The following is a 22722-nucleotide window of genomic DNA, read 5'->3' as shown; positions in this document are numbered from 1 at the left end:
TTAATTCTTTGATCTCTGGGGAGAGAATCCCAACCGCCCATTTACCTAATCATTCATGCCTTGCCAGGCATTGGCTCAAATACTGATCTGACATAAACACTGGACGCGTAGCTACGATCTAAATCAGGAGTTGTTTTTTTATAAGAAGCCTCCAATTGAAAGTGAGTATTTCTTCAACTGTCCTGATTTTTTTTTACTCTTCTCTAGCTTTTCTTACTGTGATACCTCTCAAAATCAACAATCGCAGTTTTTGCAGCCAACTACCAAATCGGATCATTTTTCACATGACACAACATCAGACAACCAAATTGCAAACGAACGCAAATAAAAAAAGAAAACAGAGGTGAAATTCTCTCTTCGTTTATGGTACATTACATTTCAGCATTTCCTTAATAATGACATTCCCTCCTCCACTTTCCTCAGCGGATCTTGGTTGCTTGCTTGGATCAGCCATGTGCATACTCTTATAATCATATTTCACCCCATTGTACTACACGTTCCTTACCAACTCCACCATGGGTCTCTTCATCCCCCACGACAAGCTCAAGAATTTGAAGCTCTACAAATATTCCTCGGAAGACCATTCGCTTGTGTCCAAGTATGTTCTCAAGAGATGGTGGAACTTCTTCGTTACCATCTTCCCAATGAACATGGCCCCTAATGTGATCACCTTACTGGGATTGGGATTCGTGTTGGCCAATCTTGCCACCGTGGCTTACTATGATCCGCTCTTGAACCAGGATTCTCCTCGCTGGTGTTACTTTTTCTATGCGTTTGGTCTTTTCATGTACCAAACCTTCGATGGCTGTGACGGCTGCCATGCTCGTAGAACAGGCCAAAGTGGACCGTTGGGCGAATTGTTCGACCACTCAATTGATGCCATTAACACATCGTTGGCCGCAATTATTTTGGGTTCTGTGTTCCAGTTGGGATGGGGCTGGTTGCTTATGATCTCTCAGCTTGCAGCTGTATGTAACTTCTACACGTCCACCTGGGAAGAGTACCACACACACACATTGTACTTGTCTGTATTTAGTGGACCTGTGGAAGGTATCTTGATTATGTGCGGAGTCTACATCTTGACCGGTATCTTTGGTCCTGCTATTTGGAAGACTCCTCTCTTTACTCTCAACCTCACCTCTATTGGCCATGGCTTTGTTGACGTTAATGGTGTACAATTGTCGGCATTGGCTGGTTTGAGTCAATTGTACTTCAACATTTCGCTGGCCCAAGCCAACGTGGCTAAGCACTACAAGAAAGACACCACGCACACACCCAAGGAAACCGAGGAGCTCATTCATAAGGCAAATTTGGGCTTGCTTCCCTTCTTTGCTAATTACGCTTCGTACGGTATTCTTGTATACTGCTTCCCAGAAGTGATTCACCAATTCGGTTTTCCACTCATGATCACTATCGGTCTCAGTATAGCCTTCTGTGTTGGGCGTATTATCCTCGCTCATTTGACCTTACAAGAGTTCCCATTTTTCCAGGCAACTACACTTGTTCCCATTTTGCAAGTTGCCTTTGCTAAGTTGTTCATTGACTTCTATGGCTACAACAAAACAAACACTCTTTCCGCTTTGATGTGGCTCGGCGCCGGTGTCAATTTGGGGATCCACGGTATGTTTGTTGCCGAGATCATCTTGGAGATCACCACCTACTTAGATATTTACACGCTTTTCATTAAGCACAAAAAGGCTTGATCGTCCTTACCATTCTACACAATTTTCGTTAGGCGTATTTTTATTTGGCCGACACATTTATATATATATATACAAGTCATCAGAAAACATGATCGTAGCACGCGCAGTAATATTTTGTATAGCTAGCAACTGTCTTGTGGAACAGCTCTAGCTGCTTAGAATTCCAAGAAAAAGATGCTTAAGCAGACTTCTCACCGAAAGCACTCTCAGAACCTGGAGCCAAAACCTCCTGAGCAGACTTCTGCAAAGACATCTCCTTCTCCATCTCTTGCAATTGAGTCTCGGCCAAGATAGCCAAAGACAAAGGAACACCCAACAACAAGGCAGAGGCAGTGACACCCCACAACAAAGAACCACCCTTGGACAAAGTAAGAGAAGCAATGTTCTGGACATTCTCAACGGCACCAACGATCTGGTTTCTTTGGCTTGGAGGAATTATGTCTTTCAAGGCGACAATACGGTCGTAGATTGTCTCAGACTCGAAATCGAAGTCATCGTCGTATTCGGCATCAGAGTCGGACTCGGAGTCGTCGAATTGCTGGGCTGCTGGAGCAGTCTTCTCGAACTGTGTAGCGGTCTCGTCGTCGACTTGTGTTAATTTGACCATTTTTGATGTGTGTTGGTGCTTAACTATGGGGACTTGATAGAAGCAAGACTCGAAAATTTTATCCCGCACACGCACGACCTGGGTACGGGTGTGAGACTCCACAGTGACAGTGAAGGTAATGATTTGCGAACAAGAATGAAATAAAGAATTAAACTGGGTTTCATTTTTGATTTTCTTTTTTTTTTTTCGAGACATCATTAAATCTAATTCTTTAAGTCATTAACGTTCAGCTAATGTGAGTCCAAGACAGCGCATTTGTTCAGGGTAATGATGCATATTGTAGAATTGAATGAGCGAACGAAGCGCTAATTCTTGATCATAACACGAATTGAAGTCACTTTCAAGATCTTTACCGCAGAGCCAATCGTCTTTGAGCGAAAGTCGGAGATTTAAGTAGACTCGCGAGATCACGTCCATATTGGAGGCTCTCCATTTTCGACCCTGATAAGGAGTGAGCTTTTTAAAGATTTCAAGAATTGGTTTTTGTAAGAAATCGTTTTCGAAATTGAGTAAAATGATCTTCATGAGGTCTGTAGGCTTTGTCTCATTGAACATGATAATCCTATGTGACATATTCTCGATAAGCAATTCGTTGGTAACACTGAACAAATTCGTGAGTATCGTGCAATAAGATCGGTTAAATTCATCAATGTTAACGATTCTTTCACCATTTGGGGTCAATTCGTGTTTCATACGACAGATGGGAACTCGATTGAGAAGACGAACCTTAGATGGTGGTTCAGTCTTCCCAAGACAGTAATTAAAGAAATCATACTGCGGTAAATCAATTGGGGGATTCAAAATGCGGTTCTGAGAGGCAAGTATGTCATAAGAGCTTAGCGAGGAATTTTCGTCGTCTGTTCTTTGCAATGCATTGTTGTTGAAACTGTCTGAGATGAAGTCCATGAAGGTAGTCATATAGTGAGAATCAACTAGAATAGTACCGAAATAGAAGCTTTTTAGAATATTGCTCGTTTTAAACCACTTTAAAAGTAAAATGAGAATCCTAGATACCGCTTTGAGTGTTGTGTCTTTCACTTTGAAGCTCTCAAGTTTGCGAAACAATGCGCTCCGGACCTGATTTGAAACTTCGGGGTCGGCACCAAACTTGGAAATAAATGATCCCTCAATATTAACCTCGCATTCCAAATCCCGGAGATTGACATCAAGTTTATTCGAAGAAATGACACATTTCAGGACCTCAACCAAGGCTTGCAACTGAGCAGCACATGAAGAATAGAATTTCTCAACTCTTTCAATTGAAGTTTTGCACCTTTGGAGATCTGACTCATGCATTTGTGTAGACGTTAGAGTCGTAAATTTGCCATCTGTTTGTGACGAGTAACAGTCGCTGATACCTCTTTCCTGTTTCATGAATGCCATTCGTTCATCATAAAATTGCTCAAATGTATAATCTTTCTTGGCTGTCGTGTCAAGAAGATGATCTGCTTCCATGATGGCCTGGGGTACCGTTTGCTGAGCTATGTACGGATAAATGAGGGGCATTCCTTGGTGCACATGGTACATTTTTCTGATTTTTTCTCCTCCCGACATGAAGTCAGATGGTGTTGTCGGGGGAGACGATACTGGGGTGGAGATATGCAAAGTTTGGGTGGGTAACTGCCCTAGCACAGTATGGCCCTTATTAGTTCTGGGAGCTTCGATGAGATTTGTCATAGAGGATGAATGAGAGTTTAAAGCCATAAATTCAGATCTCTCGCGCTCCAATGGCTGACCATCTTGCGGATTAAGGCCCTCGCTAAGTGGATATTTATCGTGGAGATCCTCCTTCATGGAGAAGAACTCTAGTGGGGAGCAGGTAAGTGCTTCTTTGACAGTGTTTCCTTTCTTTTGAGGCTCTGTGTTTTTGTTGAGTAGGTTTTCGACCTTTGTCAAATGCGCAGAGTCACCAAACTCGAACAAAATGAGCTTGCTGAGAAGAAGAATGAAGCTGCGAATCTTCAATGTGTTGCTGGGATACTGCTTCCACACTTCAATCAGTTTAGTAACGTGTTCTAGTAGACACGAGTCGAACACGATCTTCTCCATTGACGCAGGTCTATCATTTGATAGCGTAGCTACGGTAATGGAGAAGTACAAGACTGTAGCCAATCTCTGAATGTTAATTCCAAAAGCATCGACAGAATTGGAAGGCGACACATAGTCCGATGCATTGGTTATGTATTTCTGAAGCAGAGATACAAAGAGAGAAAGGACCTTCTGGAATAGGGCATGAGCCATGAAACGAGCACAGTTCAGTTCTATGCGATTGAGATGCTGGAGTTCGTCCTCGAGGGTCTTGTACTCTCCAAGAATATAATAATATAGGTGATTCACCTGCGAGCTCTGCCTACTCAAGTTTAGTGATGGATGGAATCCCATTCTGAAGGCATCCTCCATGTCAAAAGGCTCTTCAAACTCAATTGTCGGAAGAGCCAAGAGGTCTGACGACACAAACCACTCAGCCAACTCCAGACGTAAGTCGTCGTAATCCAGGTACTGATAGTGCAAGACTGGTTTTGTTAGAAGAAAATTGTAGAAGGAAGTGTTGTCCAGCCCATTGGCGCCACTAGGCAGACCCCACTTCCCGCTGAGAATCTGAGAGGCTCTCTCGGTGAGCTTCTCCTGATACGACTCCTCTCCGTCGCCAGTGCTTTGAGGATGGTCTATGAGTTTGTCTTCCAATTGGTCTATCAGTATGTTTTGGTCTTCCATGGCATTAACTTAGGTTTTGAAAATGATTTGGTATAGTAAGTGGTTACAAATGTTGTTAAGGGAGTGGATTTAGGCGCAGCAGTGTCCTGTTGTATTTCGATTAGGTAAGGTAAACAGATCAGTATGTGTAGTACCTACAAGATAAGAGGAATACGTGGAGAAGCTGGATTAAAATGTTCCAGGTGCGGAATCGAAACGAAAGAAATTGAAGTTGAAAGCAGAAGTATATATTTTAAAAAAATTCGTGCTTATGGATGGTATGGTATACCCAGTTTACGTAGCTTCTACCGTACTAGCCAGTCCTTTGGCACAAAATAGGTGCGATGGAAGAAGTCGTCAGATAAAAACGGTTCGCGCATCTTTCCGAGAATATCGATCCAATATCCGGATTATCTATTCTCGCCGTGCACGGGTCCCAACAAGTGGTCCAAAAATATCTCTGTCAAGTTAATACCTGCAGCGGTATAGTACATCTACGTCATAGGCACTAGCAACCGCAACAAAAAAGAGCCAAGATTCCGTCACCTGAGAGAACCAAACAAACAGTCAGATGCCGTTTGAGATTCCGCGACAGCCAATGGCGATGAGCTCGAAAAATCTCGTTGGCGAACGGAGCTATCTCTGAGACTTGCATTCCAAGCATCCACCAAGAATACACCCAATAGCACACACCAATAGCACACAATCTAGACACCAATTACCCAAAGAACACCAAGCACCCAAATACACAAAAAACGCAAATGGTCAAACAAAAGTATATTCCCCTCGAAACAGGAATCTCACCAAAACGAACCTCAGAAATATCCCCAGCCACATCTACAAAAACATCTTCTTTCGTTGCCAGATCACATCTCAATTAGCCTCTATCGGAATCGTGGCACAGAGAAGACCGGTAGTAGCAACAAGAGCGCCTGCCTGCAGTGCCGGCCACCGAATCTTAATAAAGCCACGTTATTTGTCGCCAGAAACATTGCAGGGCCGAAACGCGCCAAAAAATAACCGGACCAACATCCGCCTGCCGTGGACTTCGAAGTCCGTGTCTCACATTTGTTGGTTTGTAACTGTCACCATCACCAGATGTTGTTGTCTCACTTGCCATGGACACATACGTCACAGTGCTGCGGAAGTGTGTCTCAAACAGGAACTAATTGCTACAGTATCCTGGCCTTGCTGGTATGGCACAAACAACACGAATCAGGCAGGAAATCGGTGGAAAGAGGCGATGAGACGAAATCGCTAATACGACGGTGAAAAGGAAAAAAAGGAAAAAAAGGAAAAAATAAATAGCCCAAGCTGGCGATACCTTCTGCCCATCCAGGCCTCATCTATATCCCTCACTGTGCTTATCCTTACTCCACACTAGGTGCACTACATGTTCGAGGAGGGGCACTGGCGCCTGCAGACACCAGACACACACAGCCCGTACAGGACCATCTGGAAGTTGCCGAATCTATATAAGTCGAGCCAAATCCTCGCCTTTCGCACTTTTGGTTAGCATTTCTTCCTACCAAACTGCAAGGCTTTTCCTCCACTTGAATCCGCCTTTTTGCAATTGCCCCAACTAACACACCCACGACCCGCTACTAGCTGCTCTGTACTCTCTCTACCTCTCCCTTATCTAGATCCAGAAACGTCATGACTCAAGATAATCAAAGCTCGACTTCTCCCCAACATCAGTCGTACCTCAACAACGATGGCATTGACGAGTTGACGCCTGCCGTCAGAAAACACCGTGTGTCGTCGTTGTCTTTGTCTGACTTGAACCAGTGGCAGAACGGCTTGACCAAGTTGTCGTCCTCTACGTCTTTGAGCAAACAGGGCTCGCACGCCAACTTGAAGAAGGTCGACTCGTTGGCCAAGTTGTCGCGTAACTCCTCCATCATCCGCAGAAAGAAGAAGTCCGTGGTCGACCACCCTCGTGTGGCCTCCTACGCGTTCTGCTTCGATATCGACGGTGTCATTTTGCGTGGCCCCAACACCATCCCGGAGGCCGTGGAGGCCATCAGACTCTTGAACGGTGAAAACAAATACAACATCAAGGTTCCTTCGATTTTCGTCACCAACGGTGGTGGTAAGCCCGAGAGCCAAAGAGCCGAGGACTTGTCCAAGAGATTGGAGACCGAGATCCGTATCGACCAGATCATCCAAGGTCACACCCCAATGAGAGACTTGGTTCCTCTCTACAAGAACGTCTTGGTTGTCGGTGGTATCGGAAACGTTTGTCGTAACGTGGCCGAGTCCTACGGTTTCAAGAACGTTTACACTCCATTGGACATTTTAAAGTGGAACCCTGCTGTTTCGCCATACCACGACTTGACCGAAGAGGAGCTCATCTGTTGCAAGACCGATGTTGACTTCTCCAAGACTCCAATTGATGCCATCATGGTGTTCGCCGATTCCCGTAACTGGGCCGCCGACCAACAAATCATCTTGGAGTTGCTTTTATCCAAGAACGGTGTCATGGGAACCGAGTCCAAGACATACAACGAGGGCCCAGAGATCTACTTTGCTCACTCCGACTTCATTTGGGCCACTAACTACAAGTTGTCCAGATACGGTATGGGTGCTTTGCAAGTCTCTATTGCTGCTTTGTACAAGGAGCACACTGGCCACGAGCTTAAGGTGCACAGATTCGGTAAGCCTCAAGTTGGCACTTTCAAGTTCGCCAACAAGGTTTTGAGTAAGTGGCGTAAGGGTATGTTGGATGAGCACTTGAAGAAGCTCAGCATCAACGACCCTAACGCCAGCGAGGCTGATATTTTGATTAACGACGAGGGTGAAGAGTTTATCAACCAAGCCAAGTTGGAGTCTGGTAACTACTCCGAAGATGAGGAGGACGATGAAACTGCTGCCGACAAATTGGGCGAGCTTTCCTTGCAAGACAAGATTACCTTGCAATTGCCTCCCGCCTCTACTGTTTACTTCGTCGGTGACACTCCCGAGTCTGACATCAGATTCGCCAACTCTCACGATGACTCGTGGTTCTCCATTCTTGTCAAGACTGGTGTCTACCAAGAGGGCACCGTTCCAAAGTACAAGCCAAAGCACTTGTGTGACAACGTTTTGGAGGCTGTCAAGTTTGCCATTGAGAGAGAGCATGCCATGGAACTCGCTGAGTGGAACGAGACTGCTGAGGATGAAACCCCAGCTAGAGTCTCTTCCAAGATCAACTTCAGCGACTTTGTCATGACTCCAAGTGAGAAGAAGGCTGAGGAGGACAAGCAAAGAGCCAAGACTCAAGTTGTTGACGAGCTTGAGGAGCTTGAGGTTCCAGACATGCTCAACGCACAGCTTGATAAGTTGAGAAACGTGGGAGCCTAAGCCGCTCGACGCGTTCAATCGAGGACCCTTCTGTGATTTGTTTGCATTTTCTGGGTCTGCCGCCCGCAGATTATAGATTAACTTGAAAAATTCAATTCCATCCCTACATACTTTAAATATAATATTGATTATCAAAGAGACTAACAGTTCGTAACAAACAGCTCGTAGCAGAAATTAAAAACAAGAAAATCGTGTTAAAATAACTAGGCCAATAGAAGTTAATAATTTTTTAAGGTTTATTCGAGGAATAGATTCTAGTGAACCAATTTCTGTACTGATTCAATCCTGTATCTCCTCACATTATATACACACGACAACAACACTAAACAAAGTATAATTATGCCAGAACCAACCAGTGTCTCCCTTCTGAGGGACATATCTTTGCATCGAGCAGAAGCAGTATTCAGAGACGCACTCAGCAGCTCCACGCTCAATTTCGTCAACCCGAATCTGATCCATGATGAGCTCACAAACCTAAAAGATCTCTCATCCAAACTCAAGTTCCAGTACTTGGAGCAGGAAACACGCGACAAATTTCTCCGACACATTCTTCTCGAAGACGAAAAAGACGTGTCACAAGCCAACGTAGACCAATTGGCGTCCTCGAATGCACTGGCCAAGGCAGACTTGAAACAGACGAAAGAAGAGCTTGCGCAGCTTCTACAGGAAAGCGAGTTGGTTTCCGAAGAGGTCATCGTGCTCAGCAAAGAACACGCGGCTAAGCAGATACAAGTGGATGACATGTTGCGTGAAACCACCGAGCTACAGGAGGAGCTTGATTCTTTGTTAAACGAACCTGAAAATGAAAATTACAAAACATTGCTCCAGATGCACAAGCTCATAGATACCGAAAACATTGGCTTGGAGGAGGCTATGTGTATTGCGGAGAATGCAGCTGCTCTGGAGGCACTTGCAGTCGAAGAGATACGGACCCAAGTAGCTGCTGCTGATTTGCAGGTCAAACAGAATGCAGAATTGGAAAAAGAATTGGAAGTCCAAATTCAAGAATTGAAGGACCAGCTCGAACTGATTGAAAGGCTGAAACAAGGGGTTGTCTTAGACCCCCTTCAAATTCATGCACAGACATTGCTGGGTGTGAACTCCGTGCTTCAGAAATTCATCGGCACAGATTATGAGATCAAGGCTAAGCATGACTCTTTCGAATTGACTATTGGACAAAGAACGGTAGTCCTTGATAATCAACTCAACATTCTTATGGGGCTGACAGAGGTCAGTGGTAAACTGAAGCTGCTCGTGAATTGCGCAGGCAAGGACAAGTTCTGGAAACTTCTGCGTCTTCTAAGCACTATGATCTGTGATCAAGAAACTCAGAATACCCAGTCTATGTGAGTTGCTAAAGTGATTTACATGGAAGGTTCGTAAAAACAATGCATTGCTATAAAAGTAAGAGGCCTGCGAAAAGTAAACGAGTCGTCAAATCATGAAAGGAGAAAGTTCTCAAAGTTAAAGTGTCGCTTATTGGATGTCGACTTTTTGCAAAACAATTGGAGTGCCGCCGTAGCAGTTGGACAAGGCCAAAGAGAACTTGTTCTCACCGCTTGGGCAAGCAGACCAAGCATCCTGGCCATTGAAGACCAAATGGTCGCCATTGACAGAGAATCCAGGAGTGGCACATTGGCCGTTGAAAGGGTCTACGTTACCCATTTCGCCTGTTTGAGGGTCCATGTTGACACCACGTCCGTCCTGGTCATACAAAGTACCACTGTCTCCGAATCTCAAGAACAACTCATTGCCCTCGTTGCCGCCAACTGAGAAGACATGAGGGTGAGAGTCGACTTTGAAAACCTGGGTGTTCTGGAACTGGTCGGATTGAGTGCTCCATGCCTTGATGACGAACACGTCAGCGAGAGCTGGGAGAACGAAGGGCAAGATTGCGAGAAACTTCATTTTTGTTAGATTGATTGGATTGGTTTGAATGGATTGTTGTTGACTGTGTGTCTGGTTTTTTGGAAATGGTGGATTTCACACCTGAATTTATACAACTTTTCCGACTGAGTTTTTGGCTAGCAGGACTAATATTAGAAGGCAATTGTTTATACATTCCATTTTTTTTTATTGTTTTGCGGAGTAAGTTGTAATTTAGTATCATAATGCTCATGCACTGCGGTTATGTAGACTCTATTTTTAACTTGATCCGAACAGATTCAATCGAATTAGGTAGTGGGAGAAATTGCAAATTGATTTAATATTCACAGAAATAGAGAAGTCTCATGAGCGGGATTCAAGATGTCATCAAATATTTTCACAAATTATCAATGCGATTGAAGTATTCGTGTGATATCCAGTGCAGCTATTCTAAGCTGCCAACTTTTTTCTTAGACAATGAGTGATCCAGTGCATACGCTGAGATGCCTGACGCCGGCAAAAGTAAATGTGCCAAGAAATTTCGTTCCATTCTCGGAGCAACGTTGTCTGATTTCTTTCTTTTTCATCTAATTGTACGGCACTCTTCAGGATCGCTATGTCCGATTGAGGTGGCCCCTCCCAGATTGGTATCGTAAGTGCGTACATGTGCGTGTGTGCACGCTGACGTAGCCATATTGAGGGTGATCCTGGGGTTAATCCAAGACCTCAGTTTTAGGATTTCTATGTCAATTTAATTAATTAGTGTGACTTTAAGGGCTGTTGATTACTTTGATGTATTACAGTTTCATCGATGAGGGTACTTTGACAGGATTTGCAACAAAGTACAAGCGTTGAAGGTATTTGAAAGTTTTTTTAGTTGGAATGACTTGAATGTGAGGTTCCAAGCGTGTGTACGGCGGTAATTGGGTGATTCGCAGTGATGCATGGGTCCAATTTCGAACCCGGTGTCCCAAAAAAACAAATTGGATCAATGACTCGAGTTATTTTTGGCTGTGGAGTGTTGCTGCAACAATAAAATTGTACAATTGAAATATGGAAAAGAAAGTTCCGACGCCAAAAAAAGACTATTGATGAATTGGTTAAAATTAGGATGTCTCAAACTAGCCGAACCAAATGACCTGATTCAAACGAGCAGATAATAATTCCGGATCCACACGTGTCATAGTGTATCATAAATTTCATAAGGAGAAATTGTTCTATTCGGTCGTTTTGCGTAAGAACTTGTCCATTGAGCTCACTGGCCAGGAACGCTATCTGAGATGGATCTCCAGAACATCTGAAGGACGGGAAAGACCCACGAACAACTGCGTTAAACAGCAATAAATTTGGAGCCTGAAAAAAATCAAAACTTCTAGTGATGTCTTCGTCATTGCACTTATACTTTTGAAATTTTATTCATCACCCTACCCCATATTTCACCCATCAGTTCCCGTGTCTTCTCCACACTACACAACCGCGGCCTCATACACTTCCATTATCACAACTACTGATGGCCACTGCTACAATAATTAAACCCACCAGCACGCCCACGCGCGAACAGCTCCTTCGCAACATCGTTCAGATCGTTGAAAACGAGTACAACAGCGGGAACAAATCTGTTTCTGCGGAAAAATACGAGGCGCTTCTAAAGTTCCAGGCCCAGCAGAAAGCAAAGAGAGAGCCACAAGAGAACGCAAAAGCAAATAGAGACACGCGTGTGCAGAATCCGGTAAAGAAGAACAATTGGCTGGCTCGCACGGAAAAGCTACAACCTCCGCCGCTTCCACGGCCCCTTTATCTGCCGTTGTTCTACAAATTTGAAGTACCTCAAGTGGTCGACCAGTCGAAAAAGACAAGACGGCCTCTTCGAAAACAAGATTGGTCATTTAAGCGGATCGAGGCGGTCGGCTTGAATGTGATGGAAACCATGGCCAACGTGCTTGATAATCTCCATCTCCTACTGAAGATGCCCATGTTTCCCCAGAAACTCAATCGTTTGCTCCAGCACACCAATAGCGTGTGGGTGGTGATTTTGGTGTTTCTCATCCGGAAGACCATTTCGCAGCTTCTCAATGTCTTGCGGCGGGAACGCAAGGTGAAAAACGAGATGGCCATTCTTGAGCTGAACTGCCACAACAGACAGCTTCTAGAGCTGGATACACAAGGAAACATCTTCCGTAGGTACCAGAAGGTCTTGAAAGACTTGAAGTTTGACAAATTGATGCTTCTGTTGGAGCTTGTAGGTAACATGTTGGACTTGGCATTCAACGCAATCGAGCTCTACAGTCTCCGAGTGCCCAAATGGTTGACGAGCATCATGAATGTGGCCAGTATGGCGATGACTGTGTACCGTATGAACAAGGACGACGAGTATGTTGACGACGACATAAGCGAGGACGTATTCTAGAAGGCTGCGAAGTCAAACAGCCTCTACAAAATTTTGTTTGCAGGAAATGTATTAATATTTATGAATCCCATGAATTAACATGTACTTTGTGAATTGTGTTTCAGAAATTGTATATATTTCATCCCATTTGGCATAAGTTCCAACTCCACGTTCGACTTTTTCAGACACAATACACCACCATGTCTATTGCCGCAAGGCTAGCAGCCCATAGCTCTGAATTGGCCGCACTTAACGACCAGATTGACCGGTCGTATCACTCAATCACAGAAAAAGATATCCTCCTGGATGTGGCCTTCAAGGATGACTTTGTAGACAATAATCCATACTCGTCTCTTTCGATCTACCAGCTCAACCAGAAACAGAAAGAACTCGACGAGGCACTGAGAATCTTGAATGATCTCTGGCTCGTCAAGGCGCTCTTTTCCGAAATTGAGGTCAGCTTTGATCCGTTCGTTAGTGGTTCTTATGTGTGCGATCTAGACGACTTGCATTCCATCGTCACCAATCTACAAAAGGCCGAGGATAAAAATGTAGAGCTTGTGCTGGCGGATATTGCTGTTGCTGCAGATATCGCGACGCAATTGGCCAAGTTTAGGGAGGACTTTGTGGCCAAGTTGGACGCTCTATTTGACCTATTCTTCCCTGGCCCATCGTCTGTCAACGTTCAAATTATTGTCAATGGCCAGTCTGAAATCACTCTTAGTGACTACATTGAATTCTGTAATACTCACGGTACCAGATATGCGGAGTCATACATTCACGAGAAATTTCATATCCGCAAGAGAACCTGGGAACGGGAGCTTTTGTTGCCTCTCATCTCACAAAAGTCGAGTTTGGAATTGAAGGTAGAAGGCCCATTAAATACCTTGGTAGTCGCTGAGAGGGCAGATGGAAACGATGCATATCTTCGACTGTTCCTCGAGTCAGTGCTCAGCTTCGTAGCGTTCGTGAACATAGTGGACATCCAATCGCTTAAACAGTTCTACTCTACCATGATTTCCAATGCATTGGTTGAAACTATTTCTAAAAACATCGAATCGTTCATGACCGACGAGGCACAGCTTACCGCTCAATTGGTGCAAGCCATTGACCAATTTGCAAAGACCGGATGGCCCATGCCTCTCCGAAATGTGTTTGTTTCAACTGATAAAATCCACGAGAGTTTACAGAGACTTTATTTGGATTGGCTAGGTGATAAGTACATAAATGAGATAAGAACTGTATTTCTGGAGCCGAAATTCCTTGCTCTTCTCTCAGAGACCAGCCTACATGAGGAAATCGTTGAAATTGAAGCCCCGATTGCTGTCGCAGTACCGGAGCCTCGTGAGCCTTCGGAAGATGTCGCTCCTACCCGTTTGGACCCAGAAAATGCAAATGTAGTCGAACCAGAAGAAGATGACTGGAATGAGGCTTGGGGGTCAGACCTGGACGATGAAATTCCACATACAAAAGTGAAGGGTCTGAATGTCAAAGCTGATGAATCCGATGACAATTGGGACGACAACTGGGACGACAACTGGGATGATGGTGAGCCCGAGGGAGCCCCACAAAGCCCGAAAGTAGAGAAAATTGTGAAGTCCGCTGAGCCACAATCTTCTACTGTGCGAGAGGACGTAAATTCTACGCCAGTTGTTCAAACGACTGAGACAAGGACCTCCATGAGATCCTCTGTGTGCTCGGCACTTGCGAGTGTTTTGGACGGATATGATTCTGAATCCATGGGCGCGGACCCACAGTTGTTGCTACAGACCATTCTCTCCATGGCTTTGATCTCATATCCACCAGTCACCCAGCTGTTCTTGCTTCTCAATGACTTGAGCAGTTTGAATAATACAGTACTCCTCAAGGCAGTATCAGATGAATGGCTACATACCAAACAGGCCTTATTCGAGAAAATTCTGGCAGTTGTTGCGGACAGCATGGTTTTAACCGATTCAGACCAAGAAATTGATGTGCATGCAATCACCGAAAAGATTTTTGCACCAGTTAATGAACTTTACTCAAAAGATCTTTTCCAGACGAATAATTACGAGTTCAAAAACTTACTTTTCCAGATCATCAACTTGATCAATACTTTGGCAGTGGACCAAATCTTAGGAAACAATGAGATTTCCGAGCACCAATCGGAAGTATACACGAAGCTTCTACAAGGCCTACAATTCCATGAAGGAGAGATTATGGGAAGACTCGGCGAGAATGTCACCAAGCTTGCCCTGTGGCCCAAGGCGGACCAGATGGTCATTCTTCTCAACAACCATCTTCGTGACATCATGAAATACTTCTACGACAGCAAATTATACGCATGCTCTACAGAAGAATTGATCAAGATCATTAAGAGTGTGTTTATTCCAAGCGAGTTGCGAGAACAATGCATTAATGAGATCATCGAGATCAGGAACATCTAGGTGTTCATGCGAAGCCTTCAAGTCTAATTGATGACCTTACCATCGTTGACGGTCTTGCCGGTCTTAACAATTGCATTGTAAACTGTGTCGTAGTCGGTAGTTGCGGTGACATCGACGGTTTGGGATGGCATGTCGATCTCGGTGTTGGTGACGCCGTCAACTCTTGCGAGAGCTTTCGAGACGGCATTCAGACAACCGGAGCAGGACATCTTGACATTGAATTGGTAGTGGTGAGACATTGGGGTGAAGTAAAAAAGAAGGATGAGTATTTCAGTTTAGTTGGGGCACTGCAGGTAGACATTAGTGGAAGTGGATGGGATCCGAATTCGGACAGTATAAGGAAGGGAAAAATGCGAACGAATATCGAAGGAAATGAGCAACACCAAAAAAGTCGCCAGTGAAAACAATTGCAAGCCCAAATGTAAAATATGGAGGTGTTTTTTTTTCTCCGGCTTTTGTTCTGGCATTTGTTCTGGCTTCTTACAAATCAATGTTTCATACCGGCATCTAAGGTCCACAGTTCCATTCAACGGTCAGCAGAGCCAGCTCGATCACATTCCTCCCTACAGAAGAAACTCTAAAATAGAATGAGCGGAAGAAAACGAGTGTGTGGAAATAAATCAAGAATCGCAAAGAAAAAAGAAAAAAAGAAAGAAGAAAGAAGAAAAGAAAAATCAATTCTAGAGGCACTGCTGATCCCATCAGACTCTCCACACAAAAATGTTCTGACGACGGTCTTCCTGCAGGAACCGCCACCTCTAGTCCTTCCTACTAGGGCAGAATATAGTCACTATCTTATCAGTAAGGCTCCACTCTGCTTTTGTGAACTCACTTCTTATACCCTATCCTTGACCGCCACCATGTTCGGGCTCTTCAGCTTGTTGAAGTATGTGCTATTAATAGACCGGAGTATAAATACCGCGCTGGATCCACCTCCGTCTCGTTTCCAAATGTCATCTTTCTGTTCTTCCTCTGTTACCCCATAATTGAAGATGACCTGACCCCCAATCAAATGTACTAACTGCAGCGCCGGACTCACTACTATTTATCCACTCTTTGCCTCGTACAGAGCCTATACCAGCTACTCAGACCTTGCCACCAAAACCGGAGCCACCACTTTCCATGTCGCAGGCGTGGCGATTCCTGTCGGAACCATGCTCAAAAGAGCCACTGCTGCGCAGCTGGATGCGCTCGAGGAGGACACGCTCAACTTCCGCCTTCTCCATTTGCAGATGTGGTTCATTTACTGGGTTGTGACTGCGGTGGTGTCGTTGGTGGAAGACTTCACGTTTGTGAAGGCGGTGCCTATGTACCTGATTTGGCGCCTGATCTTGTCGGCGTGGCTTATGTTCCCCATCACCAACTTTGGCCTGCTTCGACTGCTGCAGGTGCTCACCTACAACGAGATGCAGACTGCGTGGCAGCTGTTCTCCAACGAGGGCTGTGGCTTGGTGTACTTCCAGTACTTGGTGCCGCTTTTCCGGAGACAGACTGAGTCCATGGGCAACACATGGAGTGCGTTTTGGAGCCATGTGTCCAAACAATCGGTGAGAGACTACATGCCCAACGACCTTGGCGCCGCTTCTTTCGCCCATGCGAAGACAGCAGGAGAGACGCCTCCAGCCTCGGCTGAAGCCACCAAGCCCGATAGTCTCCTCCACAATTTGAACGGTTTGGGAGGCCTAGTGGGCGCCATTTTTCCCACAAAAGAACTGTCGCCAGACCAGAAGGACTCCTCTTTGAGAGCTTCTGGCTCTGCGTCCCTGTTGTCTGACAGAGACTTTGCGGAGTACGCGGTGGTCGACAAACCGGGAAATAAGGAAAGCAGTCCCGGCGTGAAACAGAGACCTGCCATTGCTCCTGTCGTTGGGAAAGAATCTGCCTCCTCTTCGTCTGGAAGCCGGTTCAAGATTTGGTGAGCAGCTGGTTATGTTTCATCCTTTTTTTATTCTATGAGATTCGAGTATCTGTTTCTAGCCCGTGACTCCCTTCCTTTATATGTCTGTTCTTTTTGTCACCAGGTTTGGATTTCGAATTGTTGCTTTCTAAAGTAGTTGTTATCCGCAAATATCAAATTAGAGTTTCTGAACTTTTATCAAAATATAAGTACATAGCTTCACCAAAGAAAAAAATTTAGTCGGAAAAAACTCAAGAAACGTTGGCGTGTGACATCTAAATACGTGGTATTGATCAATTATATACAATGGGGGCCACCACCCTACAAGTTCAAGTACTTGGCAATCTCATCTCTCTCCCTCTGCTTGTCCTCCTTGGCGATGGTACGAGAGCTCTTCAATTTCATCAGTTTCTTGTTGGCCTTGGACACAAAGATGTCAGGCAATCTAGGCTTGTCCATCAAACCATCGTAGGCACCGGTGGGTTTCTCCTTATCGGCACCGACAGCCAGGTTGAATATCTGCAATCTGGTGTCACCCTCACGCTCCTTTATACTTTTTAGCACACTCTCCTCTGGGATCTCGGGCCACACAAATGGCTCCTCCATGTCGATGGTCATGTACTTGACCTGGGATCTACGGTAACGGTGGTTATCCTCTGTGCGGCGCGCATAAGTAGCAGGCGAAAGTTGCACGGTGACGTTCAACGCACGCAACCCGTACACATGCCACAAGTAGTCTCTCAAGTCCATCTTGTTGAAGTTACGGGGCACAATGAAACTGGCTTGGTAGGGAGTATACTTGGCCTTGGGTCTCAACAACGTGATGGTGGCCTTGGGAAGGTAGACCTCCTTCTCTCCCACGCGGAAATGGGGAAGACCCTGTGCGACCAGGTCCTGGTAACTGTCGAAGTTTCTTCTGGCGATCTTGTCTCCATCTACACGGTATTTGATTGGAACGGGCTTGCCGGCGTCGATGTACTTTTGCTTGATAGCCTCCTGGGAGAAAATCTCCTTGACGTCTGCCGAAAGAAGCGGAGCTCTTTCCTTTCTGAAACCAAACCGAGGCTTGTCAAGAACCACGTCGTTGACGTTCACCTTGGGGTACTGGCTGCTGGAGACCTTGTGGTGGGCCAGACGGGCGAAGGTGGCGAACGGGCCTCTACGAAACACACCCAAAGAGTTCATGGTGGAAGAAGTGTGGAGGTTGGTTGGTGAAAATTTTAGTGTGCAGAGAGGTGTAGTAGGTGGGAAGAAATGGGTGAGGGTAGATGTGGGGATTTGGGTTTGAGAAATTGGAGAGGAGAATTGGTAAATTTCGGCGATTGAGTTTTTTACAGATTTGTTTTTCTCTGCTGTGTTTTGGATCTGTGTGGGTTGTATCTGGATGCTAGTATGGAAGTTAGAGGTAATAAGCTAGTGAAGTATCGTTTAGGTGGAGACAGGAAATCTCTAAATTATTGAATAATGAGAATTCTTCAAAACTTTTAAAATTGATTTCTCTCTTTTTGTGGATTTTTCAGTTTCTGAATTTTGTAGTAGTGTCTTCATGAATGTCAATGTGTGATAAACTGCAGTTGTAATCTGTTTGCAGCCACTCGCAATGACACCATTCCACAAAAACAAAATTGTGAGAAAAACTAAACAAAATAAATTTCTCTTCGCTTCCAGCATTATTTATTAATCTCCACGAAGCGACACTATACATACCCACACCCTCTCTTCTATCACACACCTCTACAGCCTTCACCAACACACCACGCTCGACCGCCACAAACAACAACAAACAAAAAAACAAACAAATCAAAAAAAAATAATCCCATTATTTCCCACACAAACGCCCACCAATTCCCACCACCTCACTCCACACCTCCCACTTCTCACCTCGCACCCCATTTTTTCCAACTCCCACACACACCCCCCGACCCTCCGCGCAAAAATATTCCCTCCACCCACCACCCACCTACCACCAACATATCGCCTCATCTGTGGTTCTGCGCGTCATGTCCCAGCCCCAGCATGACGACCCCTACCTGTACGACGACGATGCAGGCAGCATCACGCCCGAGGACTGCTGGACCGTCATCCTGGCGTTTTTCCACGAGAAAGGGTTGGTGTCCCAACAGCTCGACTCCTTCGACGAGTTCATCGAGTCGACCATCCAGGAACTCGTGTGGGAGGACCTGCACTTGATCTTGGACCAGCCGGCCCAGCACACCTCCGAGGACCAGTACGAGAACAAGCGGTTTGAGATCACCTTTGGTAAGATCTACATCTCCAAGCCCACCCAGACAGAGGGCGATGGTACCACGCACCCGATGTTCCCGCAGGAGGCCCGCTTGAGAAACTTGACCTATTCGTCGCCCTTGTATGTAGATATGACCAAGAAGAAGTTTGTCTCCGATGACCGTGTTCGGAAGGGCAACGAGTTGGAGTGGATCGAGCAGCGTGTAGACGGCGAGGATGCCCAGACAAAGGTGTTTTTGGGTAAAGTGCCCATCATGTTGCGCTCGAAATTCTGTATGTTGCGTGATCTCGGCGAGCACGAGTTCTACGAGTTGAAGGAGTGTCCCTACGATATGGGTGGCTACTTTGTCATCAACGGTTCCGAGAAGGTCCTTATTGCGCAGGAACGTTCGGCCGCCAACATCGTGCAAGTCTTCAAGAAGGCTGCGCCATCGCCCATCTCTCACGTGGCAGAGATCCGTTCTGCGTTGGAGAAGGGCTCGCGGTTGATCTCCTCGATGCAGATCAAACTTTACGGCCGTGACGAGAAGGGCTCCCTGGGAAGAACTTTGAAAGCCACTCTCCCGTACATCAAAGAAGATATTCCGATCGTCATCGTGTTCAGAGCTCTCGGTGTAGTCCCCGATGGTGATATTTTGGAGCACATCTGTTACGACGCCAACGATTGGCAAATGCTTGAAATGCTCAAGCCCTGTGTGGAAGAGGGTTTCGTGATTCAGGACCGTGAAGTTGCCCTTGATTTCATCGGTAGAAGAGGTGTCTTGGGTATCAGAAGAGAAAAACGTATCCAATACGCTAAGGATATCTTGCAGAAAGAATTATTGCCAAACATCACACAAGAAGCCGGTTTCGAGTCGCGTAAAGCCTTCTTCTTGGGTTACATGGTCAACAGATTGTTGCTTTGTGCCTTAGAACGTAAAGAGCCCGATGACAGAGATCATTTCGGAAAGAAGCGTTTGGACTTGGCTGGTCCCTTGTTGGCTTCCTTGTTCCGTATTCTTTTCAAGAAATTGACCCGTGACATCTACAACTACATGCAAAAGTGTGTGGAGAATGACAAAGAGTTCAATCTTACCCTTGCGGTCAAGTCTCAAACTATCACTGATGGTTTGAGATATTCCTTGGCTACCGGTAACTGGGGTGAACAACGTAAGGCAATGAGTGCTCGTGCCGGTGTCTCCCAAGTGTTGAACAGATACACTTACTCTTCTACTTTATCTCACTTGCGTCGTACTAACACTCCTATTGGTCGTGATGGTAAGATCGCCAAGCCTAGACAATTACACAACACGCACTGGGGGCTTGTGTGTCCTGCCGAGACCCCAGAAGGTCAGGCGTGTGGTTTGGTGAAGAACTTATCGCTCATGACCTGTATATCCGTCGGTACCGCTTCCGAGCCTATCCTATATTTCTTGGAGGAATGGGGTATGGAATCATTGGAAGACTACGTCCCATCTAACTCCCCTGACTGCACAAGAGTCTTTGTTAACGGTGTGTGGGTTGGAACTCATCGTGAACCTGCTCAATTGGTTGACACAATGCGCCGTTTGCGTAGAAAGGGTGACATTTCTCCAGAGGTTTCCATCATCAGAGACATCCGTGAGAAGGAATTCAAGATTTTCACTGACGCTGGCCGTGTGTACCGTCCATTGTTTATCGTCGACGACGATCCCGAGTCGGAGACTAAGGGCGATTTGATGTTGCAGAAGGAGCATGTTCACAAATTGTTGAACTCCGAATACGATGAATACAACGACGATGACGAGAACGAGGGTCACTACAACTGGTCTTCTTTGGTTAACGACGGTGTTGTGGAATACGTTGATGCAGAGGAGGAGGAGACAATTATGATCGCCATGACACCAGAGGACTTGGAGGCTTCCAAGACTGTCATGACTGAATCTCAAATCGCAGAATTGCACGAAGAGGAGCTTGACCCAGCTAAAAGAATTAAGCCAACATTCTCTTCTGCTACACACACATTCACTCATTGTGAGATCCATCCATCTATGATTCTTGGTGTGGCTGCTTCCATCATTCCTTTCCCAGATCACAACCAGTCGCCACGTAACACTTATCAATCTGCTATGGGTAAGCAAGCTATGGGTGTGTTCTTGACAAACTATGCTGTGAGAATGGACACAATGGCCAACATTTTGTACTATCCTCAAAAGCCATTGGCCACCACTCGTGCGATGGAACACTTGAAGTTCAGAGAATTGCCGGCTGGTCAAAATGCCGTTGTCGCTATTTCCTGTTACTCGGGTTACAACCAAGAAGATTCTATGATTATGAATCAATCCTCCATTGATCGTGGTTTGTTCCGTTCTTTGTTCTTCCGTTCTTATTCTGATTTGGAGAAGAGACAAGGAATGAAAGCTCTTGAAACTTTTGAAAAGCCAACACGTTCGGATACCTTGCGTTTGAAGCATGGTACTTACGAAAAGTTGGACGAAGACGGTTTGATCGCACCTGGTGTCAGAGTAAGTGGAGAAGATATCATTATCGGTAAAACCACCCCAATTCCACCAGACACCGAGGAATTGGGACAACGTACTCAATACCACACAAAGCGTGATGCCTCGACGCCATTGCGTAGTACAGAATCTGGTATTGTTGACCAAGTTCTTTTGACAACCAATGGTGATGGAGCCAAGTTCGTCAAGGTCAGAATGAGAACTACCAAAGTGCCACAAATCGGTGATAAATTCGCCTCTAGACACGGTCAAAAGGGTACTATTGGTGTCACATACCGTCATGAGGACATGCCTTTCAGTGCACAGGGTATTGTTCCCGACTTAATTATTAACCCCCATGCTATTCCATCGAGAATGACGGTCGCGCATTTGATTGAGTGTTTGTTGTCGAAGGTCTCATCTTTGTCTGGTTTGGAGGGTGATGCCTCTCCTTTCACAGATGTCACTGCTGAGGCTGTTTCCAAGTTGTTACGTGAGCACGGCTACCAATCGCGTGGTTTTGAAGTTATGTACAACGGTCATACCGGTAAGAAGTTGATGGCGCAAGTCTTCTTTGGTCCAACATACTACCAGAGATTGAGACACATGGTCGATGACAAGATTCACGCCAGAGCTAGAGGTCCAGTGCAAGTGTTGACCAGACAACCAGTCGAGGGTAGATCCAGAGATGGTGGTTTGCGTTTCGGAGAGATGGAGAGAGATTGTATGATTGCGCACGGTGCAGCTGGATTCTTGAAGGAGCGTTTGATGGAGGCATCGGATGCCTTCAGAGTGCACGTGTGTGGTATTTGTGGATTGATGTCGGTTATCGCCAACTTGAAGAAGAACCAATTCGAGTGTCGGTCGTGTAAGAACAAAACCAACATCTACCAAATTCACATTCCGTATGCTGCCAAGTTGTTGTTCCAGGAGTTGATGGCCATGAACATTTCGCCACGTTTGTACACCGAGCGTTCTGGAATCAGCGTTCGTGTCTAGGGTCCCAATTGTATTATAAAAAGATATTTGAAATAAAGGTAATTTAGAGAAGTTAGTAATTAGTCTTTGGCAGCCAGTTGTAGGTAGTAGTAAATCTGGTTG

General features: G+C 45.5%; 11 protein-coding genes across 11 annotated transcripts; 7 read left to right on the top strand and 4 right to left on the bottom strand.

Annotated features, from left to right (window-relative positions):
* Positions 1–515: 515 nt before the first annotated feature.
* Positions 516–1703, top strand: PUMCH_003698 (uncharacterized protein; the record flags this gene model as incomplete). Its single annotated transcript, XM_063022658.1, has 1 exon — positions 516–1703. One exon carries the CDS (start codon positions 516–518, stop codon positions 1701–1703), a length of 1188 nt encoding a protein of 395 aa, XP_062878728.1.
* Positions 1704–1881: 178 nt separating this feature from the next.
* PUMCH_003697 (uncharacterized protein) lies at positions 1882–2508 on the bottom strand (the record flags this gene model as incomplete). Its single annotated transcript, XM_063022657.1, has 1 exon — positions 1882–2508. One exon carries the CDS (start codon positions 2506–2508, stop codon positions 1882–1884), a length of 627 nt encoding a protein of 208 aa, XP_062878727.1.
* A 21-nt stretch (positions 2509–2529) lies between these two features.
* Positions 2530–5025, bottom strand: PUMCH_003696 (uncharacterized protein; the record flags this gene model as incomplete). Its single annotated transcript, XM_063022656.1, has 1 exon — positions 2530–5025. The coding sequence occupies one exon, from the start codon at positions 5023–5025 to the stop codon at positions 2530–2532; it is 2496 nt and encodes an 831-aa protein (XP_062878726.1).
* A 1635-nt stretch (positions 5026–6660) lies between these two features.
* Positions 6661–8346, top strand: PUMCH_003695 (uncharacterized protein; the record flags this gene model as incomplete). Its single annotated transcript, XM_063022655.1, has 1 exon — positions 6661–8346. The coding sequence occupies one exon, from the start codon at positions 6661–6663 to the stop codon at positions 8344–8346; it is 1686 nt and encodes a 561-aa protein (XP_062878725.1).
* Positions 8347–8685: 339 nt separating this feature from the next.
* On the top strand, positions 8686–9696 carry PUMCH_003694 (uncharacterized protein; the record flags this gene model as incomplete). Its single annotated transcript, XM_063022654.1, has 1 exon — positions 8686–9696. The coding sequence occupies one exon, from the start codon at positions 8686–8688 to the stop codon at positions 9694–9696; it is 1011 nt and encodes a 336-aa protein (XP_062878724.1).
* A 2026-nt stretch (positions 9697–11722) lies between these two features.
* PUMCH_003693 (uncharacterized protein) lies at positions 11723–12619 on the top strand (the record flags this gene model as incomplete). Its single annotated transcript, XM_063022653.1, has 1 exon — positions 11723–12619. The coding sequence occupies one exon, from the start codon at positions 11723–11725 to the stop codon at positions 12617–12619; it is 897 nt and encodes a 298-aa protein (XP_062878723.1).
* A 179-nt stretch (positions 12620–12798) lies between these two features.
* Positions 12799–15024, top strand: PUMCH_003692 (uncharacterized protein; the record flags this gene model as incomplete). The annotated part of the gene is made up of 1 exon (XM_063022652.1): positions 12799–15024. One exon carries the CDS (start codon positions 12799–12801, stop codon positions 15022–15024), a length of 2226 nt encoding a protein of 741 aa, XP_062878722.1.
* Positions 15025–15047: 23 nt separating this feature from the next.
* On the bottom strand, positions 15048–15263 carry PUMCH_003691 (uncharacterized protein; the record flags this gene model as incomplete). The annotated part of the gene is made up of 1 exon (XM_063022651.1): positions 15048–15263. The coding sequence occupies one exon, from the start codon at positions 15261–15263 to the stop codon at positions 15048–15050; it is 216 nt and encodes a 71-aa protein (XP_062878721.1).
* Positions 15264–16178: 915 nt separating this feature from the next.
* Positions 16179–16943, top strand: PUMCH_003690 (uncharacterized protein; the record flags this gene model as incomplete). Its single annotated transcript, XM_063022650.1, has 1 exon — positions 16179–16943. The coding sequence occupies one exon, from the start codon at positions 16179–16181 to the stop codon at positions 16941–16943; it is 765 nt and encodes a 254-aa protein (XP_062878720.1).
* A 299-nt stretch (positions 16944–17242) lies between these two features.
* PUMCH_003689 (uncharacterized protein) lies at positions 17243–18106 on the bottom strand (the record flags this gene model as incomplete). Its single annotated transcript, XM_063022649.1, has 1 exon — positions 17243–18106. One exon carries the CDS (start codon positions 18104–18106, stop codon positions 17243–17245), a length of 864 nt encoding a protein of 287 aa, XP_062878719.1.
* An 815-nt stretch (positions 18107–18921) lies between these two features.
* On the top strand, positions 18922–22620 carry PUMCH_003688 (DNA-directed RNA polymerase II subunit RPB2; the record flags this gene model as incomplete). The annotated part of the gene is made up of 1 exon (XM_063022648.1): positions 18922–22620. One exon carries the CDS (start codon positions 18922–18924, stop codon positions 22618–22620), a length of 3699 nt encoding a protein of 1232 aa, XP_062878718.1.
* Positions 22621–22722: the final 102 nt, after the last annotated feature.

This window comes from Australozyma saopauloensis, chromosome 4 (assembly GCF_035610405.1).
Source record: "Australozyma saopauloensis chromosome 4, complete sequence".
NCBI lineage: Eukaryota > Fungi > Ascomycota > Pichiomycetes > Serinales > Metschnikowiaceae > Australozyma > Australozyma saopauloensis.
The sequence above is the reverse complement of the archived record's forward strand: the minus strand, read 5'-3'. Positions and strand labels throughout refer to the sequence as shown.